Raw genomic sequence first — 13,659 nt, 5'->3', positions numbered from 1 at the left:
AAGAAGACATTTATGTGGCAAACAAGACATATGAAAAAAAGCTCATCATCACTGATCATTAGAGAAATGCAAATCAAAACCGTAATGAGACACTATCTTACACCATTAGAATGCTGATTATTAAAAAGTCAGGAAACAACAGATGCTGGCAAGGTTGTGGAGAATTAGGAACACTTTTACACTGTTGGTGTGAGTGTAAATTAGTTCAACCATTGTGGAAGACAGTGTGGCAATTCCTCAAGAATCTAGAGCCAGAAATACCATTTGACCCAGCAATCCCATTACTGAATATATACCCAAAGGATTATAAATCATTCTACTATAAAGACACATGCAAACGTACGTTTACTGCAGCACTATTTACAATAGCAAAGACTTGGAACCAACCCAAATGCCCATCAATGTTAGACTGGATAAAGAACATGTGGCACATATATACCGTGGAATACTATGCAGCCATAAAAAAAGAATGATTCTGCGTCCTTTGAAGAGACATGAATGAAGCTAGAAGCCATTATCCTCAGCAAACTAACACAGGAACAGAAAACCAAATACCGCATGTTCTCACTCATTAGTGGGAGCTGAGTGTGAACAATAAGAACACATGGGACACAGGGAGGGGAACATCACACACTAGGGCCTGTAGGTGGGTCAGGGACAAGCAGAGGAAGAACATTAGGACAAATACCTAAAGTGTGCGAGGCTTAAAACATGGATGACAGGTTGCTAGGTGCAGCAAACCACCATGGCACATGTATACCTATGTAACAAACCTGCACCTTCTGCACATGTATCCCAGAACTTAAAGTAAAATAAAATAAAAGTTTTCTATTCTCTTAAAGAGAATCATAAAGTTCTTAAAAGGTTTCAAAACAGGCCTGGTGCAGTGGCTCATGCCTATTATCTCAGCACTTTGGGAGGCCAAGATGGAAGGATCACTTGACTCCAGGAGTTTGAGACCAGCCTGGGCAACATGATGACACTTCTCTTAAAAAATAAAAAACAGGTGGCAGGGACAGGCATGGTGGCTCACGCTGCAATCCCAGCACTTTGGGAGGCTGAGATGGGGGATCATGAGGTAAGGAGATCAAGACCATCCTGGCCAAGATGGTGAAACCCCATCTCTAGTAAAAATATAAAAATTAGCCAGCCGTGGTGGCACGCACCTGTAGACCTAGCTACTCAAAAGGCTGAGGTAGAAGAATTGCTTGAACCTGAGAGGTGAAGGTAGCAGTGAAATGAGATCGTGCCACTGCACTCTAGCCTGGCAACAGAGCGAGACTCCATCTCAAAAAAAAAAAAAAAAAAGGCAGCTTCAAAACAACAACAAAAAAAACTTGAAAAATAAGTTTGTCTACAAATACTAGTATGTATGTACATATGTGGGTGTATATGGTATAAGTTTTTTAAGAGAAAAGAGGAATCATGCTGTAAATTCAAATAGTAATGATAGGTCATGACTCCAAGAATGAGATTCATGGATCAGAGAGATGTCTGTCTGAATTTCCTCTACACAGTGTATCAACATTCATAAGGAAAAAATTTTTTGTACCTTCCCAAACTTTACTTATATATTTAAAAAAGACAGAATGTTAGAAGGAACATATTTTTAAAAATTCATTAAAGCAGACCAAATATAAAATAAAAGATATCATGGTCATTTTACTCTAGATGATTTGAAATTTTATTTTAAAAGTACATAAAATTAAGCCTTTGTATTCTTATAAAGTGTCACTAAAAACACTTGATTACTAATCAGAGTATAAACTGAAGTATCGACCTAGCCATACAGATTTATACATTTATCAACTGAATCTCATACGCAAAAATGTATTCTTTATCATGACAATCCACTGTTATTAAGGGACTCACTCTCTCCAACAATGTTAGTATAATCTGTAGTGCACTGCGAAATAACTACCTAAATGTTTCACCAAGTTTTATTATCCATGATACTCACTGCCAAGTCTACCCAAAGCACTGTAGGAGGCTATAATCCACATTATTACAAAATTAATTTATTCATTTAAATCATGTAATTTCAGGAGCAATCTTTCTCCAGAAGCTTAGCAAATTTTTTACTGCTTTATATTAAAATGCAAATGCATGAACTCTAAAAATCTCACCATTATTTTTAATTACAGAAAGAACACCAATAGATTGATTTAAAACACATAATATATAGTAAAATGCTTGTTTGTTCTATAGTAAAACTTAATTGAATGCTCAAAGAAGTTACAAATTTGCTTTAAGCAACTTTCTCATGAAGTTGTAGATTCTTAAATGCCACACACAGAGTTTCAGGTTGGAATAATTCACCTTCCTGCAAAACGTACTACAGGCAAATAATTATAATAACAAAAATGACCTAATTAGCTCAGCTGTATGTACAAAAAAAGCAAACATAAATGAGGTGCCTCCATATTTCATTGCTTTGTATCACTGTGACACATTCACTGCCATATTCTTGAAGCTAAAATTCCCATACTATTTGGGAAAGTAAACACAGTATGAAACTAGAAGCTGCGGCATTAGATTCTATTCTATTCTGCATTCTCCATCTGCTGTCCCACACTCACAATATTTAATTTTAGCAAAATCTAATTCAGTGTATCTCTACATGAATGCCTCATTAGACATCTCAAACTTCTGGCCTCCAAGATGGCCTCTCAAATAGGCTTTACTTCCCATCTCATTCTCTATCTAATATTTCATATCTCAGTATAAAGCACCACTCTCCATGCAGCTGCCCAAATCATAACCCAGGAATAATTCTTTCCTTGTTTTTAACCCATCCTCTACATCCAGCCTAACAACAGGCTCTGCCAATCTACCTCTAAAACCCCAAATTTACTGACTTTTCTCCAAATCTCCCATCATCACCCTAAATGTCACCATATTCTTTTTTTTCAAGATAAATAATATTGTAATACAATGCATTATTTTACTAGAGCCACTTTCATTCTTGACTCCTATTCCATTCTACATTGAACAGCTCTTATATCATATTCTATATCTCATCACTCCCCTGCTTAAAAGTCTTCCAATGGCTTAAAATCCAAATTGTTTTCCTTGGCCTACAGGCCTTAGATAATTTGGTTCTTTCTCATCTCTCCAAACTCATCTCGGGCCACACTTCCTCCTCAGTCACTACACCTAAGACATGTTTATCTTCTTTTAACTTCTCAAAACATACCCATTGTGGACTGAATGTTTACATCCCCCTATAATTCATGTTGAAACCCTAACCTCCAACATGATCGATAAGGTGGTGGGGCCTTTGGGAGCTGATTAGGTCATAAGGGTGGAGTCCTCATAAATGGAATTACTGTCTTTAGAAAACAGACCCCAGAGAAAGCTCTTGCTCTGTTTTAGCTCTGTGAGGACATAAAGAGAAGATAGCTATGAATCAGGAAGTAGGCCCTCATCACACAATGAAATTGCAGGTATCTTCGTCTTGGACTCTCTAGCCACCAGACTGTGAAAAAATAATCAGAGGTCTTCCCTAATCACCTTAATGTAAACAGGTCCAATTCTAATTGGTCAATATTCTCAGCACTTTACTGCTTTCAAAACAGTATAAATGAAGCTTTGTGTAGTGGCAGTATCATAGCCAATGAGGTTTATTCAAGACATGATAATTGCTAACTGCAAACAGCATAAAACCAACGGCCAAAAAAATGCTTTGTGTCCCACAAGGCTTATGAAAAGAACCAGATATAAACAAGTGCCATTTTTGCTATACAGAATGCTTTAAAAAAAAAAAAAAAAAACAAGTGGGCAATAGAGAAGGGTATCCTCGAAGATAAACCTGTGTTTATCTACACCTTTAAAAGCTATGCATAGGATTAGTTATCTGGAAGTGCCTAGAATATTCCCATTTCAGTGTCTTTGCTCTTGCTGTTCACACTGCCTAGGAAGTTTTTAATCCCAGATAAACATGCATGATCTCCTAAACTGCTTCAGGTCTTCATTTAATGTCATCCAATCAGTGAGGACTTCCCTGACCCTCGTATTTAAAATAACAACGCCCTTTCCCAACAAAGTCCTTTCTCATCTTCCTTTGCTTTTTCTCTCATGGCACTCATCATCATAGGACACGTAACACATATCACCATCTCTGATTTGACCACTGGTATAGACTCCCACTTGGTCCTTTTCAATTCCCATTTGCTTCTTTCTAATTCATTAACCATACTGCAGTAAAAGGGATGTCTTAAAAAGGGGAATCTGATTCTGTTATAGGTCTGCTTAAAATGTTTCACTGGTCTCCTACCATCCCACTCTCTGTTCCTCCTGCCAGGGATTAAGTTCAATACTGTTAAAATGGCCTATAAAGCCCTGAATAGGCAGGGTCTCTGCCTGACTTCCACCTTACCACTCTCAATCTTGATCATCACATTCTAGTCAGCTCTCAGAACTTAGCAGGCTCTTTGCTTATGAGCCTAGCCCAGATCATTCCTTCAGCCTGAAACAACTTTCACCACCACCACACCACTCTCTCTAGCCCTTCCTCCTTCCTGTACAACTCCAGTTATAAATGTAACAATTACATAAAAGCTATCTGTTTAGTGTCTGGCTCCTCTGATACCCTATGCATTCAGAGGGAAGGAATCGTGCCTGTCACATTTACCCAGTGTCCCCTGTGCTTAGCACAGAGGCTGGCACATAGTAGGTTCTTATATTGGCTAGCTAATCCACACTACTACCGTCCGGGCATGATTCTCCCATAATGAAGATTGAATTTGCAGCCATGAAGATCAAAGACAATGAATGTTGCTGCCAAGACTTGATTAAACACAAGACTATAAAATCTGTGAGAAATATTTGTGGCAATGGAAGAAAGAACAAAAATTTCCAAAAACTCACATAGACAAGGAATGAAAAATAATAGATGAAACAAGACTGGCCATATACTGGTAACAGATGAGGCTGAGAGACTGATAAAGATTCATTCTACTATTTTCTTTGCTCTTATTTACATAATGTAATCTCAGTGTCCCAAAAACTGATAAAAATCTGAATTTTGCTAAAGACTGTAAAAAAGGAAGCTTATCTAATATCAATCTTTCAATGAGAAAAAAGGTTCAAGGAAGAGTAGTTACGCCTCCTACAGTTCTACTTAGGAATCTACTTTTTTAACACCTAAAACTAGAACAGAATCTGACACTGTAACAAAAATCATAGAAATTAAAGACTCAACATAGATACACAGACAGGCAGTAGCTGCATTAAGTCTAAAAACTCTTGTTTCTGTTTTAGTAGTCTTTCTGTTACCACAGTTACTTCTAGAAAGCTATTTCCTTCTATCTAGTAAGTCCTGCTTAAAAAGAAGTCTGAGAAGGAGGGGGATGGGAGAACAATAAAAAATATTCATCCAGAAGTTCTTTTGAAATGAACTGAAAACATCTATCATCAGAATTAAAGTGCATGTGATTGTTGCTTTAAAATCCTTGAATCCGAGTCTTACGAGGTATTACCACCTTCGTATTTGTAATAAAACTCCAGCTTTACAGACATTGCCTGGGGGAGGGAAGGGAGTTGGAGAAGGGGTAGAAAAGAAAAGAAAGAAAAGTCCAGCTTAGAGAGAAAAGTGTCCTGCCATGATCATACAACTGATAAGAGACACAGCAATAAGTAAATAGATCAGGTCTGGTGTTCCATCTCAGAACAACAGATTTTCAGTCCGATACTTACTCTACTATAAGCAGAAGTAGTAAAAACAAGGCAATGCAATGACAACCCACCTGTCTCTATCACACAAACCTCCAAAGAGCTGGAACCGCTGGATTTAACGTTTATGTTACCTACCAAACAAAAGTATTTTCCAAATGTTGTGACTTGCTATAAAATTACTATTAGCTAATCACCATCTCCTCTTAGAAACCAGTTTTAAGTTAAAATGGCACACAGTCAAATAATTAATGTGTCTAAAATATTAATTAGTTGAAAAAGCCTAACCAAATTTTAGAAGCAGTGTACACTTTTAACATATTAGCAGTTAAACCTTGCCTTTATTTGCAAGTTTACAGAATGTATCTAATGCCATCCCTCCCCACCTTTTTTAGATTGTATACTCCGAAAAGCAAGAAACTAAGTTACGGCAAAAATATTTTTTATAGATTTCCTCAAATCACTGGCTTATAAGAAAAACAACTTGATATTAAATAGATAATAGCCTGCACTTGTAGTAACAACTGCTCATAAATAAAAATGCTACTATCTTTTCTTTCTTGTGGCTGTTAACCTTATTTCACAGAAAGGTTAAACATTTTTATACATAAAATGAAAACTCATAAAAAAACACTGAAAGGCACAGTATGTCCTAAATGAGTTTTCTTGGTTTCATAAGCTTTTCTTATTTCTCTTTCACAGAGTTCTGAGAAATTAAAATTAGCATTTGAAAGTATTCAAAAATTGTTTAAATTGTTGTTTAGCTGTTATAATCTACAGGTGCAGTTCTAAATGAAATAAATGTGCCATCTGTTATGTCACAATATTGAGAAATTAACAACTGCACTAACAGAAAGGTTTAATATCTCTAACTTCACAAATTAATAAAAACTTCTTTTGAAGGAAAAAACTCTACATAAAATCCAATTCCATAAATAAATTCAAACAAGACACTTCCTTTAGTTTATTTTAATAGGAAACTATTCATGAAAAATTGTTAATATTATTTTCTGTTAGTATTAGAAAGGAATAAAATAAAGAAATCATGCAGTTAATATTTAGTTTCTCTACACCTGCCAAAGACCACACAGTAGGTGCTGGGGATACAAAATGTAAGACATACCCCAACTAGGCTAATTGATATGCCAGCAAAATACATAAACCCTATAACTATACCAGAGTGTGACAAAATACAACAGAAAAAATTGCATAAATGGACAAAAAGTCGTGACAGCTGAAAGCATTAACAGCTCTGCCTCCACTTCTCTATAAAGCTCTGTGAAGCCAGGAGCCATGTTTGTCCCATCAGTGCTGGATGATCACTAGCTGCTAGCATAATGTCAGATACACATTAGGTGCTCAATAAATGTCTGTTGACTAAAACAATAAAAGGAAAGCTTCTTATAGAAAGTGACAACTGAGATGAGCATTAAAACATGATTAGGAGTGAAAGGGGGAAAAAGTATTCCTGATAAAAGAAACAGAATGGAAAATATCTACCATTTACCCATTTATGTTAATTAACATTCAGCATTTTACTTCAAAATATATTTTCTACAAGCAACATTTACTGAGCTAAAGATTTCTGAAATGAATATTCTCATTCTGAATAAACAGAAAATACAGTACTAAGGACTCCAGTATCCACAGCATACCTCTCATTAGACTTTGCTGTGGAGATCTCTCACAAGACTACTCAAAGTCTTAGGAGAGGCATGTTAGCTCAATTATAGCAGTGTAAGCTTAATCATAACCATCACAAATAAAACCAAACATAATAGCTACAAAAATAATTTATAACAAAAAACAAAACGGAATAAAGTATATTTTAACCAAACACCATTTTAAGTTGGATTTAATCAAATGTAGCTTTAAAATTAATTTAATAAAATTTAATAAAGGAAACTTTACAACAGTCACATACTCAAGAAACAATATGAGCCCAGGCAGAAATAGAAAAAAAGTAATTTTATGCCTAAAAAAATTGTAATAAATGCAGTTATTAGAGTAAGTCAGCTACATGATGTTACACTCAGTTCTGGATGTGTAACATTTTGAGTCAGACTTCAGGTGAAAGATAAACATGAGCTGTAGCTTGGTCAACCAACCTTTTATGGGCTGACAAGCATTTTCTTAAAAGGCCGGATAATAAGTATGTTCTCATAATTATTTAACTCTGCTACCGAAAGTAGCCACCGACAATACATAAGTGAATGAGTGTGGATGGGTTCCAGTAAATCTTTATTTACAAAAACAGGTGGCTGGCCCATGACCATATTTGCCAACCCTGTCCTGGAATCTAAAAGTGACTTCTCACTAACTCTTTTTTCATCAAGACCGCTTTACTCCCTTTCAAATACTTTCACATAAACTGTATTGGTGTTTCATAAGGCCTCTATAGATATCAATGAAGCAAATCTAACAGATATACTCTTGTTTTATAGATTAAGAAACTGAAGCTCAAAGGAGTTGACTTGATCTAAGGACTACTAAGACCTGAGACTAAAAACCAGGCCTTTGTTCTTCTAATGCTTAATCATTATCCTCCATACCCAATCTTCCAATGCCGCAAATAAAACATTCAAATCATTTTTAGAATCCTCTGCTGAACCCCCGAGTTCTTTTTAGCAGACTCAGCCATTCACAATAGACTTTAAGAACATCCACTGAACTGTCTAATTAAATTATTAACTTCAATTGTGAAGCTAATTCAAATCCTTCTTTCTTTATATGATCCTCATCTTCTTTTATTTAGGCTATCTTCTTATTTACAAGTCTCCTAAAATATCATTTAATCTTCAAATCACCAGCAAGAAACAAGGCAGTACACCTTCTTACGGAGGTGTAAATTATTTTAATCATTTAATAAGAGTTTGTGAACTCAGTAATAAAAATGTGGTAAGAGGCCTAGTGCCTAACTTTGCAAAGCTTATAATCTAGTTGAGAAATGCCAGATGTATAAATACGAAACTAAGGAGTGACTCCATGTAACCTAGGTCAAATCTAAAAAATTTAAAACAAAGAAAGAGAAATGAAAAAATGTAATTTACAGTATACACTGTCATAAAATACATGCCTTACTTGCTCTTGATACCACAGAAATGCCCTAAATTTTGTATAATGAAAGTTTAACGAATACTAAATACCGACAAACACCCATTTGATGTGGTAATAGCATAGTCCAAAAGTTAAAACTAGATCACATTTTTAAAAAATTATGGCAGGTGAAGGTTTTCTTCTGTTTTATTCTAGTCATCGCCATGAAAGAACATCTACTGGACTAACTCCCTGGCCAAAAACACTGTTGAAGATAGAGGAATTACAGGACATGCCCTCACTCTGCATGGTAGGATGGGACTGGAGAAGTAATCATACAAGTTGAAACTAAGCAAAGTGATCTTCATAACTAATGAGGACAATTACGATTGTTCCACAATCTTTAAAAAATTTTGTCAAAACATTAAAAACTCTTACTGTTGATTATAAATATACACTAGAGGCTGAGCACAGTAGCTCATGCCTATAATCCCAGCACTCGCACTCAGGGAGGCCAAAGCGGGCAGATCACTTGAGGCCCGGAATTCGAGACCAGCCTAGCCAACATGGCAAAACCCTGTTTCTACTAAAATTACAAAACCAGCTGTGCATGTTGGTACATGCTTGTAATCCTAGCTACTCAGAAGGCTGAGACATGAAAACTGCTTGAACCTGGGAGGCGGAGGATGCAGTGAGCTGCAATTGCGCCACTATACTCCAGCCTGGGTAACAGACTGAAACTTAGTCTCAACAAAACAAAACAAAACAAAATACTACAATAAATGTATACTGAAAAATAAAAAGTTAAAAGAAATCCTCATATTTATTTAGTACATTATAATTTAACACATTAGAAACATTGAGAACTGTTTTATTTTTAAATTTTATTTTACTTTTTTTTTGGAGACAGGGTCTCACTCTGTCACTCAGGGTGGAGTGTGGTGGCACGATCATGGCTCACTGTAACCTTGAACTCCTTGGGCTCAAGCAATCCTCCTGCCTCAGCCTGCCTAGGACTGCGGGCACATGCCAGCATGCCCTGGCTAATTTTAAAATTTTTTGTAGTGATGAGGTCTTGCTATGTTGCCCAGGCTGGTCTCCAACTCCTAGCCTCAAATGATCCTCCCAGTTGGGCCTCCTAAAGAATGCTGGGATTACAGGCATGAGCCACCACACCCAGCCAAAAGTATTTTATTTCTTTGTAAAAACTTAAGAACTTCTAGTTTGAAGAGTGCTTGCTTTCTCAACATATAACTTATGGGCAAGCATCCTTCCCATGTCTTGGTGAACTGAAGTCATTTTTTCTATATTTTAATCAACTTCTAACATTTTATTACTTGTATTTCAATGTCATAAAATATCTGAGAGTTCTTTTAATAAGAAGTTTTTTATAGCATCACTTCCTTTGGGACATCTTCATCCTTTTGTCACAACTACTTTCCTTATTCATGCCAATAAGCTCACCTTTACTGCATATAAGTTCCTCAATAAGTTCCCCTGGCTGCATAATCTAGTCTCTTGAAGGGCAGCCATGTCAACATTTCCAAAGTCAGTTATTGTTTCCATAACCTCCTTTCTTTCTATTCAAATTTCATTCCCAACATTATCAGTTTGTTTCTTTGTTGGATTTACATCTCTCTTGGCCAATTCCCTTTTTCAATTATCGATTTTTATAAAATGTTACATGGGCTTACTGCTGGAGACAAGGAGGCAACACAACTACGTGCTTTGCTATCTGTGGGTGAAATGAATAATAGACATAGAGAGGCCAATCACTGACAGACATGGAAAGAAGTGACATAATTTATCACTGGTCATAAGCTCATCTGTTGTTATGTAATGATTCCTGGACTAAACTAGCAACAAAGTTTGCATTTTATGTAATTACCTGCAGTCAATATACCACAGTAATTGAAATTTGAACCATACAGCTGAGGACCTAGTGTTACTTAACTAAACCATGGTAACTGAAATTCATGCATACTGGAACCATGTAAAGGAAGGACTATCTGTACATAAAACAACTGTTTGAAAACACTAGAGGGTGATCGATGCAGGCAAGATCACAGAGTTATTTAAATTCTCTAAAACATGAGGGATACAGGGATGACCACCACATTCCACTTAGCTTTTTCCTTGGGAGTATTTTCTAAACCACAGCAAGGAGAAAGGGAATTGAAGCACAAAACAAGTCTACTGTCCTGAGAAAGCAGAGGTTGGAGTTCAATCCCCACACATGTGGAGGTATCTTTGTACGCACCCAGAATTTTCCATTGTGATCACAGAAGGGTCACGCCTGAGGAATCAAAGACCACATCCCTAGAGTAATGGCATTTCCTTCAGAAGCTAAACCCAAGTTTATATGACATATGCCATATGTTAGGGGCTAAGCAATCAGTCTAATGCTAGAGAATCCATGAACAGAGGGACACCAAAAGACTAGAATGTAAGGGATGACTAAAAGTAGCCTCTGCGCAAATCTGGGCACAGAGGCTACAATTTAAACTTGTACCACCAATTCTAAAATGTATCAATTACTCACAGGGTTATGGCTGCATCATATTTTACAAAGTGGTATTCTAAAATTAAACACTATTATACTTACCATTTTGTAATCCCATCCAGAGTTGCTTGTGATCTTTTTTCTGCATTTCATTGATTACTTGACTTTTATGTTTTAAAGCATCAGCTTCTTTCATACATGACATAAAATGAGCTTCAATTGCATCCTTAGATGGACAGTGCAGAAGGTCTTTTTCTGGAAAACTCTATCAAAGGAAAAAATACACACATAAAACAGGTACACACATTACAAAATCAACCTCTTAAAAGAGAACTATATCCCCCAGTTTATCAATATTTCTAGTAAACTATCTCTTAGCAATGAAATAACCCAAAATACTTTTAAATTTAACTTAAAAATCTTTAGCTATTTGGCCCATTTTGTACTTTTCCCAAATAATTCTTACGTGTTTTATAACAACTGAAAAAAGGCATCAAAGGGTAATAATCTGAAAAATAGCTTTTCAACTGACCATACCAAGTATTGGCAAAGATGTGAAATGGAGCCCTCACACAGTACTAACAGAAATGTAAAATAGTATAACCACTTTGGAAAAGTCTGGTAGTTTCTTAAGGATAGCAAACAGACATCTACCATCTGACCCAGTCATTCCACAACTAGGCATTTACCTAAGAGAAATGAAAGTAGTATGTCCACATAAGGACTTGCTACATGAATGTTCAAAATAGTTTTATTTGTAACAGCCCCAAAGAGAAAACAAATCTAAATATCAACAGGTAAATGAACATATAAATTGTGGCATAAACTTATTCACTTTGAATAGGTAAAGCTCACTATAAGTCAAGTAGACCTCAATAAAGCTGTTAAAAACTAGATTTTAAAGTCAAATAGCTAAATTTACATTCTGTAACTTCACTGATTCTTTTAGGCAGCTAAAGCAACGATCATTGGACATACACGGAGTTATGTAAATGAAACAACTGATGCACTTTTCACTGAAAAAAAAGATAATAACAGCTAACAGTTACTGAACACTTACTGTGACACTGTATTAAAACTTTTTATATGGATTATCTTATTTAATCCTCACAACACTTGAGGTATACATTATTATTATTGCTATTTTACAGATAAAAAAATTAAAGTTAGGGAATGTCTAAAGTCGCAAGTGTCATTCAGCTTGCTAGTCATGGAGCTAGGATTTAAGGCTAATTTGACTCAAGTCCTATCTTTTAACCATTGTACAATATCACTTCCTCCAAAGACTTAAATATTTAAGATAATCATTATATTCAATCATGATTTTACAAAGTTATTATCCCATATGTCCTTTAATACATTTAAACAGAAGTAAAAATGGCAAAAAAAAAAATAGCATATAGCCTACTCAGGTTACTGTATTCATAAGCAACACTCAATTATCCCTGTCATGGAGCTTTCATAAAAAGAATGAAATGAAAAGATAAAGAAAGAAGCTCCTGAGTGACTATGAAACACTGATGGAAAGCAGGAATTAGAAAGCGATTAAAGATACCATTCTTCATCTTTCTCAATAAACTTGTTTAATAAGTCAAATTTATGATTCACATACAGTCAAATGCAGAAATCAAGAGTACAATTAAATGAGTTTTGACAATGAGTAACTGTTAGCCCAAGTACAGAGCATTACCATCACCCACAAAACTTCCTCTGTGCCCTTTGCAGTCAGTTCCCTCATTCCCTTCCCAAGAAATCACTGATAATGACATATAACACTAGATTAGTTTTGCCTGTAATAAAATCTCATATAAACAGAACTGCAGTATTGTGTAACTTAGTATCTTTCACTTAGCATAATATTTTTGAGATTCATTCCTGTTCCTGCACATATCAGTAATTAATTCCTTTTTGTTGCTGAGTAGCATGCCATTTAATGAATACACCACAATTTGTTTATCTAAAAACTTGTAAACTTGTTAATAGACACTGGGATTGTTTCCAGATACTGGCTATTATTTAAAAAGCTGCTATGAACATTAACACACAAGTCTTTTATAGACACATGTCTTCACCTTTCTTGGGTATACAGCTGGAAAAAGAAATGCTGGGTCACAGAGTAAGTGTATGTTTTAACTTTACTTAAAAACTGCCACACTACTTTTCAACATGATGTATGATGTTACACTCCCATTAGCAATGTATGAGTTCTGGTTACTCCATGTCCTCAAACTTGCTACTGTCAATCTTTTTTATTTTAGTCATTCTAGTGAGTGTAATGTAATGCCTCTTTGTGGTTTTAATTTACAGTTCCATGATGACTAAAGATGTTGAGTGCCTTTTCATGTGTTTGTTGGTAAATTCATATATGTTCTGTGAACTAAGATTTTTACATTTGTTTAAAAGCAACTACTAGGCAAGAAATTGAGTATAATGTGAATTTTATGGTT

The 13,659-nt window shown here is 35.5% G+C and overlaps 1 protein-coding gene across 4 annotated transcripts in view; it reads right to left on the bottom strand.

Annotated features, from left to right (window-relative positions):
• Window positions 1-13,659, bottom strand: part of ATG5 (autophagy related 5) — a 137,905-nt gene that overhangs the window by 85,737 nt on the left and 38,509 nt on the right. For all 4 annotated transcript variants that reach the window (XM_023205929.2, XM_023205931.2, XM_023205930.3 and 1 more), the window contains one exon: window positions 11,315-11,477. In XM_023205929.2, the coding sequence (XP_023061697.1) occupies window positions 11,315-11,477 (163 nt within the window). The remainder of the gene's footprint in view (window positions 1-11,314; window positions 11,478-13,659) is intronic.

The sequence above is a fragment of the Piliocolobus tephrosceles genome, chromosome 5 (genome assembly GCF_002776525.5).
Source record: "Piliocolobus tephrosceles isolate RC106 chromosome 5, ASM277652v3, whole genome shotgun sequence".
Lineage (NCBI taxonomy): Eukaryota > Metazoa > Chordata > Mammalia > Primates > Cercopithecidae > Piliocolobus > Piliocolobus tephrosceles.
This window is presented reverse-complemented; position numbering and strand designations above follow the sequence as displayed.